Genomic DNA, 21940 nt, shown 5'->3' with positions numbered 1-21940 from the left:
GGCGATCTGTAAATGTAAAACCATATTTTAAGGGTGCTTGTCCAGTGCAGTGAAGGTTCCTGGGGCTATTTGAAGTGCACAAAGGAAATAAAACTGCATTGCTTGCTTTGCATTTTGACATTGTAATATGTTGGAAAACCGTACAACTACTTAACAATGATCAGTACATCTTCTCTTAGAAAAAACCCTAACCCTAAACCCACGATCATGTAATAGTCCAAAGCAGCTTCATCACTCTAAAACTGCTTTGAAATTGACTTTGGACTGGATACTGGATAAGTTAAACTATTATAGCATAAGCTCTAATATGTTCGCATACTAAATGTTTTACATCCATTTGCCTAAATGGGCAAATATGTGGAATTATGGAAATGGTCAAGGAAAATCATGGTGAAACCTGTTGCCCGTATATCATCTACTATAAATAATGAAAGGGGGACGGAATGAAATAATGAAATGGATTAAAGGAATTTCTTTATCTCTTTCACAGAGAATAAAGTAACATGGCACTACTTATCTTACTAACTAACTTTTAGCATTGACAAGATTTTATAATTAATGATGAATACGATAAAAAGAAAGGACACATAGGATTTCAAGAATGAAATCATAATTTCTTGAAGAAGAAAGAAGTTACACAGTTGAGGTGATTGTTGTATTTCAGGAATTATAACACAATTTATAAAGACAAAGGGAAGATCAATAATGAGAATAGGAGAGTGGAGTGGAGTGGAAACGTGGAGTGACTGTGTCGGTGATCGATCCAGACAGCCTTTCAAAGGTCACGGCAATGCCTATTCCATCCCCGCCTCGGAAGTCTCAAAAGTCAGCTTGACTAGCGAGCCAGTTTTGATCAGTAGTCGCGAGTGTGTCGGTAGGGTCGAGCTCACGTTCGTCACTTCTTTGTGCTTGTCGGACTGCATTTATACAGCCCTGAGCAGAAATGCTCCTTTGGTTTTTCCGCTCACTGATGCGCTGCGCTCGTATCTGTTTTTTCATGTGCGTGGGTTCTGAGACTAATTAAACGCAATGCTGCCTCTGCTCTCTTATACCTTGCACAGTGTTAGATAATAGTTTGTATACTACAAGCTTTATTAACGCTAGAGGGGTAACTTCAAACTTAGAGGCGTTGGGCCACTGACCCGGCTGCTGCTGTATTTGTTGCGCCGAGAGTGAGAACTGTTTGGCTGCCACATAGAGCACATAACTATATCACAGCAGTCCACACAAACAACATGAAGATACCTGTGAAAGAAGTGATCGCTTCAGCTGGCACCTCTGGGAGGGTCTGGAGAAAAAAAAAGAGAAAGAGAAAGAGAGAGAAAGGTGATAAAGAAAACAGAGAGCTCATGCTACAACATCATTGCAGGGACAATTACATGGACTGATGCGTTTAACCAGCGTTGTCAATCATTAATCAGTTACTGTGCTAATTACTGTGTCCATCAACTGCACATAGTGTCGACAGATCCCTGTTGGGTCTGCTGCCGCTGGTCTGAGATCAGTTTGTTTTGCGACGCCAACCGTCAACAACACAACACTGGGCTCATTTTCTATTGTCTTCTGCTCTATTGTAAGTTTGCTATAAATACACTGCGCTGTTTTGCTGCTAATCAGCCACCTGAAGTTGTCAGATGTCCTGCTGAAAAGTGAACGCGGTGACTCAGCAGCCTTGTCAATTTATTTTTAACTTCCTTTCTTCCTGCCTCTCTTCTCCCACTTCTGTCAGTTTACTCTGCAGGTTTACCCTACCTGTCTGTCTGCATGTCCTGTCTGTCTGTCTGCATGTTCTGTCTGTCTGTCTGTCTGTCTGTCTGTCTGTAGGGGAATGAGTCATCATACACATCTCCATTCCCCCCGACAGTCCTCAGTGGTGGCAACACACACACACACACGCACACACAAGTACACCTGACACAAATCTCATAGTTAGCTCTCTGGTTTCAAATCGTTCTATTCCCCAAAAACCCTGACTCACAGGAAATCCTTTCAGCCCGATATAGCGGTGAGAACGATCCGCCTGCAGTCCCTCAGTTTACAGCGCCTCGCCCTCCTTTGCGAATACATAATTCATACACGGTTTATTTATTTACCGGGTTTAATTGTCGGTTTGCCGCCCGCATCACGCATTGTGGTGTAAATGTTTTGGCTGTGGCTGACACAATCGCACACAGAATCACACAGAATCACACACACACACACACACACACACACCCAGACAAGTGGTGACGCGAGATAGCCCACCTGGTTGGTTGGGAACAAAGAGTGGATTGAGAGTTTGTCAGTTCTTTGTCCCAGTCCACTGAGTCGCCAAATGACACATTTAGGCTCTCTTGGGGGGCGATGGGGGCTCTCACACACATGAGTATACACACTGACACATGTGCACATTATTAAGAAAGGAAATATGTCAGTGAATACCTTCCCACACACGATTTCTTTCAGTCCTGTTTTCTCCTCTTGTCCTTGAAGGTATCTGTCCTCTTAATTTCCCCTGACTTGTTCGGATCAGAGCCTTCTGCAGGACAAAAGGTTAGAGGGATAAGATTGCCATTACACACAAAAAAATGGCTTATTTATAGGACGCACCAAAGTGGTAGAAAGAAAAAAGTAAAAGAAGAATTTGGAAGAAAAAAAAAAGAAAAAGGGGTGACATTTGGATCAACAATTTGCTTAATGTGCCTTGAAGTGAAAATATCTGCAGCTGGGGTGAGATAATCAAACAAGCAAAAACAGAATTTGAAAACTCTTTTACAATCATATTTTTAGCAGACATGATGTTCTGATTGACGTGTTTTTGTTTTTCCAACGGGGACGTTTCAAAATAGGTTCATATTCTGCAAAGAGGACAAAAGCAGCATATACTCATACAGCACCTAAACAACTACATTGGCCAATTACTAGTGACTCCAAAAAATGACAACGCACTGGACTCAAAACAACATGACAGTTGTTGTACACTCACTCAAGTTTGGTTAGGCAACAAAACCATTTTGTAAGCTTAACAGGAAAGATTGTGGTGATGTAAGTCCAATCTCTTTATTCTTAGTGACCTGACTTCCTCCTTTGCTGCTTTAATAACTACTGTGGCCACAAGTGGTCGCAGCCTTACAATTAGCGCAGCTTTGGGTTTTAATATGCTGCTTTCGTGCTCATTATGAAAGGTGAGTGTTACATTTTGAATAAAAGAAACGTTCACTCACCCCAGCTGCCAAAAGCCAGACTGATAAGAAAAATGCATATGGTGATCCAGGTCATCATTAATTATAACTTTTGTGAGTGTTGTGATTCATGCAAAGCGTTTATTGTTGATGACATTTTGAATTAGATCTTTGATAAATTAACACTATTAGTAAGGTAGTTGATCCTCGAGTCCCGTTCCCAACTTTCTCAACAAATACTGAGCCTTTCAGAAGGCGGCCGACCTGACTTTGGAAAACCCAAGACATCAGTGTTACTATGTTTTGGGGTTCTAAGAGTTAAAAGTGCGGAAATTAGGCTACATTTTTATTCTTTAATTCAGCATATTTATTTATACGTTAATGTGATGTGTTATTTTCTGCTAAAGATAAGAATATTGTTATGTTCTAGAGATGTGGTGAAAGTTACATATACCTACAAGCGGAATAACTAAGTAAAAATGGACTCACCTTTTCAAGTTCAGCATCTTTGTTCATCTTATTCTCTCAAGGGCCATGAAATTCACTAACACAAACACACACTCACACACACACACACAGTACACTCGAAATGTTTCAGTTCAACTTGTTTCTTTCTGTTTTTCGGAACAGCCGTGCTTTCCAAAGACATCGCATATTCTTTTCTTAACTCCGACACTAAAACAGTGCAAACATTCCCCGAGCGAACACTTTTGCCCAAAGTTCACAGATGGCTCAGTAGTATTTGCTCATCCTGCTGTGATGTTGTCACACAGTGTTTGGGACTGGGAGCACCATATCCTCCCGTGTTCCCTTTGCTCTGGAATGGATGAACACACACACACAGGCACACAGACACACAAACACACGCTCTCACACACACACACAGCGAAAAAGAGCGAGAGATGCTGAGTGAAAAAGTAGTACAGCTCCAGGCTAGAGTTAGTGAATGAATGAACCATTATAGTACAGTTTTCTGGGGCAGAACACACTCAGGAGGGAAGACAGACAGTCGCTTTGTTTAATTTAGATTCACCGCGACTGTAGGTGAAATCTTTAAGAGTGTTAGTCCGCTTTGAAATTGACTTTTGTTTCAAGGATTTATCCCAGAACACCAACATATTGTACAACGTGACAGCTCTGTCTATGTTCATATTACCTCAGCATGTTGTCCGGTATTCAAATTTGTGTGTGCATGTGGAGTTGTTCGTCAAATCTATTTTGAATATGTACATTTGTATTGTGCATGTGTTTGTGCGCGCGCGTGTGTGTGCGTGTGTGTGCGCGAGTGCCTGCGGAGCTTCACAGCCCGAGGCCTCGGGTTGAGTTTGATCCGCTGTGATGTGCCACTTTCTCTCCAGGGCCGCAACTATTCTAGGCCCTGCTTCTGTCATGGTGTGCGTGTGGGTGCGTGTGTGTGTGTGTTTTCTTTTCTTTCCCATGTTTGTGTTTATTTCTCACCTATTCATGCCTTCTCGTCTCCAAATGTGTGTGTGCACGGAGGTGTTTAGTCCTGTTCTGGTGTTCTGAAGCATACTTGTATGTTGTTTGTGAGTGTGTGTGTGTGTGTGGGTGGGTGTGTTACGTGCTTTGTGCCTGCAGGCCAACAACAAATAGACTGTCCCCTCATTCATTCAAGTGTTAACTGTCCATTCTGTTATACGCATCGAGTACCACTTGTGTGTATCCGTGTCCGTGTGTTTTTTTGTTTGCGTGTCCCAACTTTGATCCCACAGATGTGAGACAGACATTTTGAGGGAAACCAATAGAAGAAAAGAGAGTGTTTGTTCAATAATTATTGTAGAGTGCTGCCAAAAGTGCCACTCTGGCCTTCAAGTAGTGTTTACTCTTTGGCCCCCGGTGTGCAACTTACATTGATGTGTGCTGTTTGGTTGAGTAATAGACCTGAAAAGCACCTCTTTTCAGCATGAGGATGGAGAGGCAGTTTAAAGAACAGCGGTGTTGATGGACTTGTCATGTGAAAGCCTCCCGTCAGCTGTTGAATGTGTCTTTTTGTGGCTAAAACTGTGATAATTGCAAAGAGTCGAGTGGATTACCCTGATTGTTCCGTATCCAGTGGTGAGGTGGTCGGTGAACAAGGCTCGGGCCCTGCCGATCATCACCCTTAGTCATAAATCTTACGGTGCCAGAGCGAATGTCAAAATTTCGACAAGCGGACACTGCATGCTATTTTCTACAAGAAACTCTCCCCTTCTTCTTACCTTTCTCTGTACAAGAATCCAAGTGTCCATGAAGCCTCCGCTTACTGCTGACTGACCAACCATAACTTACTTTGAAAATGTTTTTATAGAATCACAATAGTGCGCTGTAAGTACAGTCCAACATGCTTCACTGGTAAAAGGAGCGTCGGTTCTGCTGAATCGAACACTGTATGACTGCACCCACACTCACAAATTTAGTGACAGACAACTTCCCTCCCTCCTATCGTCTCCGTGTCGTATCGTCAGTACCGCGGCTACTGCTAACATCCTGGCTACTGTCCAAAGAGAAAAAAAAAACCAAATCCCAGTTTGAACAAGATAAAGTTAAACACACGGTTGTATTAATAAGGGGGCAGGTTTCGTCACTTACTAATCTAGTAGAACGAATGCTGGTTTTGAACCGCCTCAAATCCCAGTGGTATGGGGAAACACATATCAGTAGGGGAACAGAATGTGACAGAACACCAGCGCTCACCATCGTGTGAACGCCCGTTTGTTCACTCTTGTTTTACCTCGGTTTCTATCACTCTCCGTCTTTGCCTCTTCCATCAGCGCGGTTCTTTTTCTTTTGCATTGCAGAGCTTCCACATTTATTACAGCTGCAGTCAGGGTCACTTCCTTCGTGGCGTCATTCGACCCTTGTTTTTGTGAGAAAGAACAACAGAAACAACAGCCTGGTGGCAGTCTGAATGGCAAAGTGGATATGATGATGAATGTGATTCACAAGGACGGCTGTCGCTCTCTTCTGCGCCCATTTTAAGTGACTTAGAGGCTTGACATTTCTCACAAAAAAGTATGCCGTGTTCAGAATCAATTTGTTGAATGCACCGATTAGCCTTGTTATTTATTTAAAGCTGCTGTGATATATTTTTTCTTAAATATAAGTGTTAAATCGCTCTATATTCCAACAGTGATCACTGAGTGTTTGGTCAGGACTCCCTCTCCTCCCCCTGTTCTAACAGATGAAGTTATTTGTTATGTTTTACATAAAAAAAAAAAAACAGAAAAAAACATCAGTATGATTATCTTATAATGCACCTGGGCTGAGATAGCATCACGAAAGAGAAAATAAATGTGATGCTATCTCAGCCCACTTTATCCAATCAGGACAGAGATCTCCATGAAGAGGCGGTCCTTAGAGCAATGTACTCGTCACATAATGTGCATCATAGGATCATCATACTGGATTTTTTTTTTTTTTTTTTTTTTTATGTAAAACATAACAAATAACTTTATCCGTCAAATATTTGCATTAATGTACAAGCTAATGCTGTAAAATATATATGGTGAACGCATTTAGAGGCATAAAATAGCATTCATGTAAATGCACTTTACCCATTAGCCTCGTTATAGTCAATATGTTGCACCAGTTAATGAGTTTAACCCGTTCGATTTACCGAATGATAACAGAAGTCGCTGACTGTGTCTGATAAGTGAAGCCTTCTGGTTCGCTTGTTATCAAAGAAGCTTTCATATCTACAGGCGTTGTTGACACTGCCCCACTTTCTAATTACAATGTATATATTAAAAAAAACACATTTACACACACACGCACGCACGCACGCACACACGCACACACACACACATCTGACAGCTCCCTCAACCATAACGTTAGATGTCTTATCGGCCAATTAACCCACAAGGTGACCCTAAACAAGGTTATGTCATCTGTGATCAGATTTACTGAGGCGCGTGCTTAACAACATTATGTATGTTCAAGCCGTGGCTGTGCGTGTGTGTTTGTGTAGGCATGTGCCCGGAGCGAGGCGGGAGAGGAAAAAACGGAGAGACGCTGGGGCAAGACAGCAAAGAAAAGAGAGAGAGAGAGAGAGAGAGAAAGAAAATTGTTAAAGAGAGGAAGGATTTCAAAGAGGGAGAAAAAATGTCCTTTGAAATAATTCTCTCTTCCTTCTCTCTCCAAATTCCCCATTTTTCAAACACTGGGTTTATCCCATTTGCCCATTATGAAACTTAGAGACAAAAGCTTTCTAATCCTGGCTCTTCTGCACTGCCTTTGATGGCTGGGTTTGTATTCAAGTCAATGAGTGTGTGTATATGTGTGTGTGTGACTGCTTTATTAGCGTGCTGAATCGTGTGTGTGCGTGTGTGTGTGTGTGCGCACACTCGGCATTAGCTTTTTTTTGCTCCTCTGAGCTGCGTACTGAGTTATCCTACGGCACCCGGCGCTGTGTGTTTCTGTGTTTGTATTTGTGCAACCCTGCGAGTGTTTGTGTGCGCGCACGTGTTTACGTTAGATTAGACCAAAGTGAAAATCGTCTCCACAGGGATGTCGGGCTGTTGCTGCATCAAGAATAAGATACATCAAAGAGAAATAGGCTCTACATAAGAGCAGAGCAAACGGAGTGTCTGCACGCGGCCCCCGACTTCTCACAGCTGTCAGAAAAAATGGATATCAGAATGTGCTAAAAAGTGTCGATTTCAAAGTAGAAAACGGAATGTTGAGAAGTACAAAAAGTACAAAGAGTGAATTAACATCCCGTCCTTTTTTGACCCACCCTCGGGTCTACAGTAAAACGATGCTAAATCACATGTGGGAATACAAATTTGCCCCCAAACAAATAAGGAGAAAAAAAAAAAAGGGATCCGGTCGCAGTCTTCATCGGTGGCTGTCATGGAAACATGATATTTGGTTGCTGCTGGCTACAGATAATCTACATCGATTATCACCCTTCTCCCTGATCCCCGGCTGTGACTTCATTCTCTCACATCACATCTTTCTCACATTAATCATCTGTGTTCCTTCCTTCACACACACCCTCACATGCATTTTGCAGCGTTGGTGAGCTTAGTGCGTTTCTGTGTATGTGTGTGTGTGTGTGTGTGTGTGTTTGTGTGTGTCTGGGCCCGAAGCATGCCTGTGGGCAAAACCACTGGAAGACCTTGGTTATGCGCTGAAGCCCAGGCAGCTGGGGCAGTCAGAGGACTGGAGGAATCAGCACAGCGGTGTGTGTGTGTGTGTGTGTGTGTGTGTGTGTGGGGGGGGGGGCTCTTTCAGTGCATCCAAGATGGCTGCTGATGCAGGACAGCATTGAAAACTTGCTTTGCTCCTGTATGGAAAACATCAGCTCATATTTGTTTTGCGCCGGCTGATGAAGAGGACTGGACGTATTTCTGTCTCAGAGTTCATGAATTTTAATTTTATTTACGGTTAAAAAAATTCCTTTGAAGACGCTACATAGGATGCGTTATTCCCACAGAGAGGATCCATAACATGGATGATGAAATGCGGTTGTTGATGTTGGAAGAAGCGAGGGGGGGAAGATTTTTCCCTAGATTTGAGTCTTGTGACCTGATTTTTCTTAAACCTACAGATCATATTTAACACCTGTGCTTGCCTCCTCATGTTGTTTGGAAGGCACAGCTAGGCTTATAAAACATGTATCCCGATCCAGCAGCTTGCAGGTTAGGGAGGCTGTTTACATTTTACAAAATGCTGCTTTATCATATGAATTCACATTCTAGAAACTTATAGAAACTTATTTTTTTTTTTGCTGTAATCCGTCTGCTTCCAGCTTGCAACCTGAGGCCCGTGCCGCTCTCACATTTCCATCGTGTCGAGAATAATTTGCGCGCAGAGATTAATTTGACCTGGACAGATGTGACTATTGGCAGTTTCGACCACATCTGCATCCATGTTCTGACAATGCGTAGTCACTGGGTTTGTACAAGCCGATACGATAGGCCTATGATATAGAAACGAACAGGTGAAAACTCCTCATTTGATGATTTAACTTTGTTCAGCGACACACGTTACTTTTCCCGATTGTTATCCGACGACTGAAAAGCGGCTCCCTGTCTGTCTGTCAGTGTCAGTTCAGGCTGGATGTCAGATGAGCCTGACAGTGTTTGACACAGGCGGCAGACAATACACACAGACAGACTGATACGGAGCAGCAACAGTTTAACACATGTTCAGTGCCGAACAAACAGCCTACAGCTGTCACACTGTACAATACGGGACTGAATGGAGCGAATGATGCGTAGCTCAAGCGTCTCTGGTTCGTTTGTTTGTTTGTTTGTTTTTTGCTTGTGTATTGTTGCTTCATGGCATGGTTGTATGAAATGTATGTGTGTGTGTGTGTGTGTGTGTGTGTGTGTGTGTGTGTGTGCGTGCGTGTGAGTATGGCTGTATGGGTGCATGTGTGTATGCACTGTAGATTTATTTTGGTTTATGATGTATAATCATGTGTAGATATTTACACACGATTACATAGAGCATGAATGCTTATAAACTCAAAGTCGAGGAAGGTTGCTGTTAGGGATCGACAGTGTATAACGGGCGGATATATTTTCGGCCCGATGCTGCCACGTTTATTTTGTTATGTACCATTCCAATAATGAAATTTTAGCCGATAGATACAGTCCATAACACAAAACCGAATGGCTTCACTTGACTTCAGCGCAGCATCTACGCACTCAGTAAATGGCAATATCCATTTTAATGTTAGTTTGCATTCTGTCAATAAACACAGGAGAGAAGAAGGCGGATCATCAGCCATCCTTGCTCACGGCATCTCAGCCTGTCTCACCCTGCTGTGCGTGAACTACAAGTCACAAACTTCTTTTTGAAATACCAAAATTGCAAAATCATCATTTCTCTTATTGAAAAAAAAAAGAAATCGCGCCGTGCAAATCTAATTCCAAAAGGACGGACGCAGTGTTGTAGAGAGCAGACGCATGATGTCCTGTCCTGGTTTAACCTCTAAACATGAATACTGATGGTTGATATTGTATCTTTTTTCAAAACAAAAACTCTCTTTGACCACCTTATCCGAACAAACTGAGGTGAGGTGAAACTGAGAAATGTCAATGGGAGTTTGGAGGAGGTGATCTTGAGTCACTGTTTTCAGCTCTTCATAACAGCCAACATATTACAACCTCAGTAAAAGCATCAGAGAAGTGGGACGACGATGTCGGGTGATGGGATCTGGCATCGCTGTCTGCTACCAGTTCATCCCGAAGGTGTTGGGAGGGGTCAAGGTCAGGGCCCCTGTGCAGGTTGAGATCTTTCACGCCGAGATTGGAAAATCATTTCCTGTCATGTTGGAACAGGACAGGGGCAAACTGTTGTCACAATGTTGGAATGTCACTGTTCTCTCAAATATCACTCTGTAGTGTTTACTCCTTTAATGGTTAGCTCGACCTGCGCTAATGAAAATAATGCAACACATCAGTCCCTTTTCAACAGGAACGTTTGCTTTTTAAAGAGATGCTGTTGATTTATGTTTGGCATTGAGATTGACTCATTCCGCCCTGTTTTATGTTGTCTAATTATATGGCAAGCATTGCGTGGCAGCGTAGCGAGGGTCAAATGTTAGGGCTGGTGTGTTTTTGGTGCATTCTTTCTTTTAAACCTTTATTTACTGACAGACCTTAAATACAAATGCACAGTCCTCCATGTGGTTTTTAATGTTAGTGTTGTTCGTTATCACTCCAAATCAATACTTATTTTAGTCTGAAATTATTTAAGCACAGCATCAATGTAAAAAAATGTGTGTATTCAATGCCCATCTCCAACCTTCATTTCTGTCTCTCCCCTTTTTTTTTTCCCCCCCCCTGGTTAGCACACTCTCACACACACACACACAACATCTCTAATCCCTGCACACTCCAAAACACGCTGTATTTTCTCTGTGTGTTTGTCTCTGTAGGGAGTTTGGCTGGAGGGATCCAGAGCTGCCAGAGGTGATCCAGATGTTGCAGCATCAGTTCCCATCAGTCCAGTCCAACGCTGCTGCCTACCTCCAGCACCTCTGCTTCGGAGACAACAAGATCAAGTCCGAGGTATTGATCTCCGAGGAGAAGCCGCACCAGGAGAGAGGGTTTAGAGACACGGAGGGTTCTTAAAACTCTGCTTGAAGGAGCTCTAACTCTAACACACACACACACACACACACACACAAACACACACACACACACGCACGCATACTTTGGCTCTCATTCAGTTAGAGTCAGCAACTCTCCAGTACAAACTGAGCTCAATCAAAATACACTCAACAACATACTTTTCTACTATTTCCTGTGGTATGCAGATAGGAATGCAGATAGCGTAGGATTTGATTTTTCTGCTGAAGCTTTGAGAATTCCACTGAACGTTGTTTCTGGAGAGGATGCTATTGTTGAGTTTTTCAAGGGGGGATTTTTTTTTCCCCGTGTGTTGAGTACAAGCGAGATCCCAGGGGATAAAGAGCGAGTGGGTGGGTGTGTGTGTGTGTGTGTGTGTGTGTGTGTGTGTGTGTGTGTGTGTGTGTGTGTGCGCGCTCTCCTGAATATATTGTAGAAGGTCACACAACGGACCAAAGGAGAAATAATACAACAACATTTTCACAGCGCTTTTTGTGTTTATTTTGTTATTTGGACAACCTCCAGTGGAATGGTGCCAGTGTCAAGATGCTTATTTTCCCTCGTGCTGTCTTAGATGAGAACATCAAAGCCAGTCGATCTGAATACAACAAGTTCCACCCATCAGTACTACTTAGTAAAAATGTTATATCTTCTAAGTTTAAACATACAGACACAGAGGCGTTAAAACAATACCTTGCGATATGACAGGGTGTTATGTGCCAGACTACTTCTTCGCAGTCCAGTAATGAAAGGTGAGGAAACATGCCATCTCTTCTGCAAAACACTGTCCCTGTGTGTGCTTTTGGAGTTGACATAGCTCCCTGACACAAGGCGCTGCGAACGAAAATGGAGCGAGCACCAGAGGGGGTCGTCTCGAAGTTGACACAAAGCTCCAGATGTCTTCTATAATTGCTGCATGTCGCCATTGTAAAGGACGCGTGTGTGTACCCCCCCAAAAAAAAATGTCGATAGAGGAAGTCTGTAAGGGCAGCTTATTACAACCAATGTTTACATCCATTGTTAGCCAGCAGCGTCTAGTGGCCATAGTAGTTATGATGGGATTAAAGGACAAAGTCAGGACAAAGTATTATATAGAACAAATAAGTCAGTGTGTGGAGGAGGTTGAGGTGGAACAATGGGTCTCAGACACATCCAGTGGTACCAATTTGTGTGGTACCAAAAGTCAGTGTTGGCTTAATGTAACTTACTTAACATGCTTAACTTAAGTCACATAGGTACACAATGTTTAAGTCATAATCTCGAAGATTTTCATGTAAATAAAAATCTGTTAAGTCACTATCTATGGCTGTATGAGGTGACACAATGATGATGGAGCCTATGGCCCACTGATGAAAGCCCTTGCATTTGGTGTAATACCAAAGATGTACACTGGGCATCGATGGCGACAGTAAAAATCAAGAGCAGCACACAGTTAGTCATGCGTTCACCGAGCAGTGGCTGGTCAGCCAGAGAGAGTACGCAGCTCTCACGCAACATAACAGTTTTGTTTGTCCTCGTCTCTGCTAGCGCTGGGAGTTAACGTTACTGTTAATGTAATGTTAATGTCCCTAATCTCTAGGGACGGGCATTGGAAATTAGCTAAGGCTATAAATGCTAGGATGCTTTCTGTTGGATTGTTGTACAACCCACATGATCTGTATCTGTCCCTATTAAATAAACCAAAGAAAAAAAAATAAAAATAAAAAAAAAATAATGGTCGGGGCTGAACAAACAAAGAAGAAATTGACGTATCGTTTCGGACGGATACTGACTGCTACCATTTGACAAGGTTACCCACGTGATTAAATCTGTTTCATAACAGTAACTAATAGTTTAATGTTACATTCTGCGGCTCTGAGTAAGTTGACCTGTCGTATGTACTGTCATGTGTGCCCTATTCCTTTGCTTAGGAATAAATCCATGCATTATACACAATACAATACAAAACGCTGTACTTTTTATTCCTCTACATTTTGTTAATGTGGCCAATGTCAACTTATTTTATGGGGATCCTGCTGTGATCATGCAAATGTAGAGAGCAGAATTTTCACACAAACAGTTAGGCTGATACGTTTATTGACAAATAGAACTGCAGGGAACACTGAGGATTTATTGTGTGTGTGTGTGTGTGTGTGTGTGTGTGTGTGTGTGTGTGTGTGTGTGTGTGTGTGTGTGTGTGTGTGTGTGTGTGTGTGTGCGTGTGTGTGTGTGTAACATCTCCAGAGTAGATAGAAATTTGATGCAGGCATTTATTGGAAGGAAACGCCGCCCCGAGTTCCACCAAAACCCCATATTAGACGACATTAACTCCACATTATGCGCACTTAACCCAACTCTGAATATAGTCCCGTTCCTTCGGTCCGTCCTCCTGTCCTTTAAAGCCGTCATCACTCAGTGTCTCGGAGAAAACGGTTCCATCCGTCTCCTCAATGTCAACTCAATTCGGCTCGATTGGACTTTATTAATCCCCATGGAGACGATGGATTTGAGGGCAAACAAAGTTCCTCAAACAGCAATCAGCCAACAGGCATTAAAAATTGAGTGAGAGTGAGAGAGAGACAGAGAGGGAGACGGGACAGACAGGTGACTTACGTTGAAATTGTGTTGAAGAATGACGTATGGTAGTGTTTAGTGCGGGGCTGCCAAAACTACCAATCGCGGGCCAGATTGTTTTTTGCCCTTGAGTGAGACGCCTGAACGGTGAAGTAACAGAGCGGATGCTGAGGGAGACGTGGCCTGCTCAGTCTCCTAGCACCAGGCACACTGTGCAGATGTGTAACCCCCGTGCCTCATCACGCTAAGGGTAGAAGGGACTAAAAGGAAATTAACTGAGAATAAGTTTGGTAATCGTTTTAATGAATTCCATCAAAATGAGTTCCTGTTTTTTTCTTCCACATTTCATTATCAAGTGAATCCCTCTGGGTTTGTAATGTTGTCTTTTTCAACACGTAAAGTAAATCGGAGACCATCCCTCATACTATTGGACGCTGCAATGAGCATTTTACACACTGTACACATTTAGAATCCTTCAGTCAGTGGTGGAATGTAACTAAGTACATTTACTCAAGTACTTTGTTGAAGTACAATTTTGAAGTCCTTCACTCGAGTGTTCACATTTTATGCTACTTTATACTTCTACTTCCCTACATTTATTTAACAGCTTGAGCTACTGTTGACTTTGCAGATTCTGATTATATATACAAGCATGAGTAAGCAAATTAATTGTAATTAATTAAATGAATTGTATGTTAATGGATTAGTCTCGCTGGCTGAAGTAGTTAGAATAAGCTCTACTTCTGTCATCTGCAACATAAAATGATGAATACATCAATAATTATAATTAATTAAAGGGATATTTATTATTTTGAAATGGGCCATTCTGCATGATCAATACTTTTGTGACATCATCACGTTTAATTACAATTGCAGAGTTTTGAACATAATCCAGACCTTACTGGGCCTGCCACACGAGGATGTAACACCAGGCTTAACGTATCATTTCTAAATAAATCAGTTTATTTCTGCTGCCATCTAAGGTGAATCAGCTGTAATATCAGCGGCTTCACGCTGAGGTACCTTAATCTAGAGCACAGGCACAGTGTAAAGTCACTGCTGCCTCATCTCCGAACAAGCTCCTTTACTTAAAAGTCTCTTTTGTTTTTATGGAAAGACAGTCTGCCCTACATTTCGTCTTCGTCTAGACGGAGGGAAGCAGGGAGGGCTGCAGACACATAATGGGGTGATGGGACAGAAAGTGTTGTGGCTGGCAGTTAGATAAATCTTGCATCAGTGCAACAGAGGCGAGTGCGCCGTGTTTATTCAGTTGATAAAGTAGAAATGAATATTTACACGACAGAATAACAACATAGTGGTAAAAGTGGGAAAACAGTTTGCTGTAGTTGAGGTAAACATGCCATAATGTCTCTGTATTATCCCTGATGTATATAAACCAGTAGGCATATTGCAGGGGAAGGGGGATTATTCTATAATTCATCTATAATCTATTATTTGTGACTGTCCCACTGCTGTCCCCTCTGATTCCTTCCTCCGTCCTCTCTCCTCAGATCCGGCGACAGGGTGGCATTCAGCTGCTGGTGGACTTGTTGGACCACCGAATGACGGACGTGCACCGCAGCGCCTGCGGAGCCCTGAGGAACCTGGTGTACGGCAAAGCTAACGACGACAACAAGATCGCCCTCAAGAACTGCGGAGGCATACCGGCACTGGTCCGACTGCTCCGCAAGACCACAGATGTGGAGATCCGAGAGCTGCTCACAGGTAAGAAACAAACAAAACATAAAAAGCAATTGCAAATATTCCGATGGTAATAAATGTGCAGCAGGGTGAATATGAGAAACAGTCCTTTTCAGAAATGACTTCCCTTTCCTCACAAACCTTAGAGGGACCTCAGGGAACCAGGAAATGTTGTTGTGTGTTCACCTACTGAAAAGTTTCAGGTGCCGAAGTTTCTTCCAATTATTTCTCGTACTGAATTTGGCAGCTTTTTTCATAAGAAGAGTGAGTGAAGCGGCGTGCAAAACCTGTAAACATAACCTCACATATAAACTTTTTCTCTGTCTTCTGGAAACGTGGGAGTTTAAGCGGGTCTTACAATCCACAGTTCAAATGTTTTCCAGTATTTTCAGTCCCAGCACGTTTCAGTTTGTCTTCTTTTAAGCCAACAAAATGGATGAAAGAGCAAACGATTTTGTGTTTCCCCACCAGTATCATTCCTGGCAGTGTGAAAGGGCTTCATAACAGCGGTCAGAAATGTATGTGGAAAAAAACTGCGATTTCTGTTATCATGTCCAAGGAAGTTTCCTGGCTGGAACTGTGTATTCTGATAATGATTATAGAGACAATAGAGACAAAGTTGCAAAATAAATACAATGATTGTAGTTAGAGTTTGACTGCTTGTTAAACACGATTAATCAACAAACTGAATGATTGAAATGTATAAAACTAATGATATTATTGACAAAACAGCAATATAACAAAGATAATGGTATTTATTGAAAAGCGGCATCGGGTGACATGTGGTTGGCGTAGTGATTGACCTTAGAATGGCATTAAAATTGGAAACAGACAAGTGGACCAACAACACAGGATAAAACCAGAGTTTACCTTTTCATTTAGTCTGTCATGGAGACGTGTAAGCAGATAGAAGTTGCCTGGTGACAGATAAAATAGCATACTGAAAAAGAAGTTTTGAAAACAATCTAAACTGTGATGGTGTTTTTCTGTAGTCATTACAATATGCAATCAAAATGTACATCATAATCATACTTTAAAGCAAGTCAATTCGCCAGTTTAAAAAGGAGGATAAAAAACACAATATACTGTTGCATATCTGGAAAGAAAAACAATCTGAGAAATCAAACTTCATTCATGTTGAGGAATATTCGTTTGAGTCACATATTCCTGGAAATGAAGAACATGGTAAGAAAAGCCTTCAATCCCAATTCACATACATTCTGCATACAAATGCGCAGAAGCACAGATGTGTTCCACTTACATACGGACACACATGTTGCCTCTTGCACACACCCACCCACACTCAGGTGAAGAACATTCACAGAATACCTGCATATGCAAAACAACACTAGAAATGAGCAAACACACACACACACACACACTGCAAACACACACATACTAACGCGCACTCACACGCAAAGCAGAGAGTTGTTTACCGCCCGCCTGCTTCCCAGCACTCTGGTTGACGAGTGCTGTTGACTCGTCAAACTGAGATTCTGTGCAGAGGGCCGCGCTGCACTTGAATCCACAGCAGGCTTGTGTTCTCTCGTCGGTAAACACAAATATCATCCACGTTGTACAAAATGTATCCAGGATTGATTAATTTGAGGATCTAAACCCACTGAGGTCTGGGTGGTAAACTCTCCTCCAAAAGGATTAAAGGATTACCAGCGATGCCTCTACCAGTGTTTCTTTTTTTCTTTTTTTTTCTAACTTTTATTCTATATAACCTGACAATTCCCGTCTAATTGGTATTCACACGGACGGGCGCGGTAAAAAGGACGTCCACCTCTGGAGGAGGATGGAGAGTCGACGGAGCTAAAAGGAGAATACCACTCCGTTTTCAAACTGATCTATGTCCAGAGTCCTCTAGGGCTTTATTCCAATCCTGGAGCCAAATGAGAAAAAATGGATTTCTCTTAGCAGCACCCACGCTAATGAAAACATCTCTGCTGCAGGCCTGTAAAGGAGCATGGTTTTTCAAATCAGAATCCAAGATTTCAGTTATATCTGCTTTCTAGAACACTTTAATGAGTATGATTTAGGATGATATTACGTAAGAAAAAGTGAAGCTTAGAGCAGTGATCAGTAAACTGGCTTCAGGTTGGAAAAGCATGATTGTAGGGACGATTGTAAGTGTAATTTGGCATCAGGGCTGTTTAGACCGAGCTGGACCGAGTAAGTCTGTTACATTCCGGGCCTGCTGGTGCTGACAGTGAGCAGATAAAATCACACAGTGTGAGAACTTCAATCATTTTTCACAGTTAAGCATAAAAGTACATTTTTCTTAACGTTGAAAAAGGAAAGTTCCACATCAGCAGACGGAGTTCATTGAGATGAATCTGTTGCAAGCGGCTAAGCTACTTCTCATCCACAGACAGGGAGTCCCCAAAGTCATTAAAACGGGAGAGAGAGAAAAAAAAAAACCTACTGAGAATGCATGTTAATGATTTGTTTTGCATTACAACTGAGGAATCCATGTGACGGAGTGGACCTTGAGGAAACGTTCAGTCAAACGATTGAAAACATTTTGAGTTTTTGAGGGTCTGAAGACAACCCCCCCAAAAAAACAAGGAAATGTTATGGGGTGGTCCACTGAGGGAGAGTTGATTTATAATCCAATTCATCGGGTTTTAGCGCAGAGCCACAGATCACCAGGAGATAATCTCACTCTTATTTAGTTCACTGTCCTCCAGGCCTCCCTGCAGTCCCTGATCCCCTCATTTCTGGAACCATTATCTCCCACAAATTATGCATATTTCCTCCATTTCTTTGCCTTCTTTCAGACAAACCCATACGCACACAGATGGACCGGATGTTTGTTTCTGCTTTGGTTTACGGACGTGAACGTTTGGTATCACAGGATGTCTGATGTGACTCCATTTGAAGCCTATCCAGTGTGTTGTCTCACATCCTGTCTAGACTAAAAAACATATTACACGAGGTGTTTTCGTATTTTTTTAATGAATTTAAGAGGTGTTGCCAGCTTTAGATGACTCACACCCAGTTCATTTCATACGCAGAGTTACTATAATTACCAGTTTCTGCAGCCTTGTGTCGTGACCAATTACTTCCTTATTGGAGGATTTCAAACCTCCAGATTTGCATCCAAGGACAGTTTAGGAAGCAGTGGTCCCTGTTTTGCAATGTGATAAACACAGGGCCACACCAGGAGCAATAGCTATAACAATAACTGAAATTGTCCACACCACAGCTATAGCAGACATGCATTATCATTGGTGTCACTTTTATAACGCTTTGATGGATTATAAAAATACTCACCGTCAATCAAATCCCATCTAAATCTGCAGGTTTTCAAAATCACAACTTATTAAACAGTTACATGGCCGAACATAATGCTGCAAATTACAGATGAAAAATTGACACATTCCCTGTGACACACTTCCAAAAGCTCTTCGAAGTTTGTTTTGTCCTTACTGATGTCCTAACTGCATTAGAAAGGATGGATAAAGTGTGTTTTTAAAAGAGGACAACTCTTGGAACAGGATTTGGAGGTGGACATTAAATATGACTTCAGATCGCAGGACTGGAGTAGGATTTGTGCCGAGTTAAAATGCTTTGATTTTACATGGCAATCTGTATTTCAAATGGTCGTGATAAGCAAAGAAACACCTGAAGTTATTAAAGAGCTACTGTATGCAATCACCAGAAAGATCCGGCAGCGTTTTAACTCCGTTGTCTGAAGAGCTTTTGTCCCGTTACAGGCATGGAATAAACATTTGTCAGTGTAAACCCTGAACCCTGACCATACTTTGACCAAAGTTTGCCACAATCTTTGTTTAACTTTGGGTCAAATGCAGTTTGCCCGTGCAGCCAATGTCATAAGTGAGAACTTTACAAACATTGACACTGGACATAAAATATTTTTTCCCTTGAACGAGAATTGTCCAATATTGACAGTCTCGTCTGGCAATAGTGCTTCTGACATCCAGGCTGCAGTCACAACTGAAAACGAACGAATGTGGATGGAAGATGGAAGAAAGCTCCTCACAGGATCAACCTTGTGATCATACGACCGTCCTGAGCGGTCAGATGATGTTAATGCTCTCAAGCCGTGAGCACAGGAATCCTTCCTGTCATAACCTTCCATCCCACTCGATGTCAAGGCAGGCTTAGCCTAATGAGCGTCCGACGTCTGCTGTCACACAAACTTATCTTCCGCCCTTGCGAAGCCCGCAGACGCCGCCCTTGAGCCTTGATTCACTTCAGTGTTTACGGCAGTACTTCACATCAGGTCGATGCCAGGTCCTGTTGACGGACAAACATTTTAAGCTTTATTTGTGGCAGTAAGAGACAGTCATGAATACAAAGTCGAGCTGAGCGGTCTCCCCCCGCAGGAAAGCCCTTATCGGGGAAAGTGAAATTGAGAGGTGTCCTCATACAGTCGCGTTTGTTGCAGAGTATGACCCACGTGTGTCCTGTGCATTTATTTATACGCATCTGTGTGCAGTGAGTACAGAAACGGGGTTCAGGCTTAGCGGAGATGGAAATAAAAGGCTTTTTGTATGCTGGTAGAGTCTTAAAGAAGATTACCATATAAATTAGAGCGGCAATTCAAGGCACGGAGCACAGAAATCCCTCCTGTCACAAATTAATCAGCTGAACGACCGACCGGACGCAGACAGACCGTGCTCTCCTCCCTCTCTCAAAGACCCAGAGGAAATAACTCCCTCTCCCTCGTCTCTCGGCCTCTCTCCCTCACTCTCTTATCCCACTGTGGTCGGGTTCTTTCGTAATTGGTCTCCCCTTCTCCTCCTGTCTCTCTCCTGTCCTCTTTGCCTTTCTCTGCCGCTCTTTTTTTTTTTTTTTCCCACTCTTTCTCTCCGTCGCCTGCCCTCCCAGCATCGCTCCCTCTCCCTCTCTGGTGAGCGTTTTGAATCAGGATCACAGTGGGAAGTCAAGCTGCCTGCCTCGCTAGCTACAGATTCGGCTGCACACGCGAGCAGAGACAAAGGCTTGTTCGCCGAACACGCGCGCACAGTTTGCCTGGCGAGGGACAAAGTCACAAGTCCTCTGCTCTCCGGCCTCTCCTCCCTCCTTTCGGTTCGATAACTGTTCTCCTGTTCACAACCAAAGATGACTATTTTGGGAGGGAATAAATCTGGTTCAGAACAACAGATATTAACTCGAACTCTGCAGATTAGGTACGGCGGAGACGTGTGCGCGCCTGTGTGCTTGTATGTATTTATTCACATTTGTAAATGTGTATGTTTCCCCCCGGTGCACACTTCTATCTACAAGCCCCCTTCCAATGCATAAACTCAACAAAATGTAACCTAACATGTAGCGGGTCACAGCAGACGTTTCAGTCTAAAACATACATATCTACCTGCTGGTACTGGTTCCGGTCATCATATTCTTAAGATCCTGTTGGGACCATGAACTGTGTAAAAATTCATGGTAATCCATGCCGTAGTTGTTGAGAAATATCATTCGGGAGCAAAGTGATGAGCCAACCAACTGACGTTAGCATCCCTAGAGCCTCTCGGCTGAAGGATAGCGGTGGAGAACCAATTAAAATGCCTCTGCCTTTAGTATTTGGTGAGAGGAGGCCATCAGATTGCTAAAACTTCCTAGCGAGGATATAGCATACAGCCAAACAGTTCAGAATGAAAGCAAAAGCAGCAAACAACATTACATGAAATAAAAAGATCAAAATGTGTGAAGTGGCGGAGAGCAACTCATTGTTGGTGTTTGGGCACACTGTCCTGGATTCAGTGTTTCTGAAAGAACGACATCACAATAACTCCACTGGTTCCATTCTAAGACTTTTTATTTTTCACCCGAGGACACTTTATAAAACCAGATACAACAATCAATAACGAAAAATGTAAATATGTTGTTTAAGAACATAATCATGATATGCACACAAGAAGCGTCAGGGAAGACTAATTGAAACTGGCGACATCTAAAAGAAGCAACAGATGTGCGCTGGGCCAATCCCTGAAGGAGAACATTCCAGATGTTGGGGGCCAGCAACACTGAAGGCTCTGTCACCCATAGTGCAAAGTCTGGAAGGGGGAGTTGAGAGTAGACAGGTATTGGAGCAACATGTGGTGTTTAGCTGGAAGCTAAGGTGTGATGTACTCCCAGGCTGGTAGATAAGCAAATGTTCATGTTATGATGCGTGAAGTATCGATTTTCATATGATGGTGTGACAGGAAACCAGTATACTGCTGAAACTGCCTACCTTATGAAGTTTCACCCACACCTCAGGTACTTTATAGCTCCATTTGCACACAGAAAGTCAGGCAAGCCTCTGAATTAGTTTTTCATCAGGCAGAAAAAGGCGAAAATAGGAGGAAGGGGTTTAGTTTTATAGAGGAGAGCGTGGTGAGTCCCTGATCCAGGACTCCTTAAGCCTGAGGCTCTCTTGTTAGGTCAGGACATCTCCACAGAGAGGACACTTCACAGGTCACA

At 42.7% G+C, this 21940-nt stretch overlaps 1 protein-coding gene across 10 annotated transcripts in view; it reads left to right on the top strand.

Annotated features, from left to right (window-relative positions):
• The window catches only part of ctnnd2b (catenin (cadherin-associated protein), delta 2b), a 187503-nt gene that overhangs the window by 121499 nt on the left and 44064 nt on the right, over positions 1-21940 (top strand). For all 10 annotated transcript variants that reach the window (XM_030403343.1, XM_030403342.1, XM_030403336.1 and 7 more), the window contains 2 exons: positions 11053-11185; positions 15310-15523. In XM_030403343.1, the coding sequence (XP_030259203.1) occupies positions 11053-11185; positions 15310-15523 (347 nt within the window). The remainder of the gene's footprint in view (positions 1-11052; positions 11186-15309; positions 15524-21940) is intronic.

This window comes from Sparus aurata, chromosome 21, assembly GCF_900880675.1.
Source record: "Sparus aurata chromosome 21, fSpaAur1.1, whole genome shotgun sequence".
Taxonomy (NCBI): domain Eukaryota; kingdom Metazoa; phylum Chordata; class Actinopteri; order Spariformes; family Sparidae; genus Sparus; species Sparus aurata.
The sequence above is the reverse complement of the archived record's forward strand: the minus strand, read 5'-3'. Positions and strand labels throughout refer to the sequence as shown.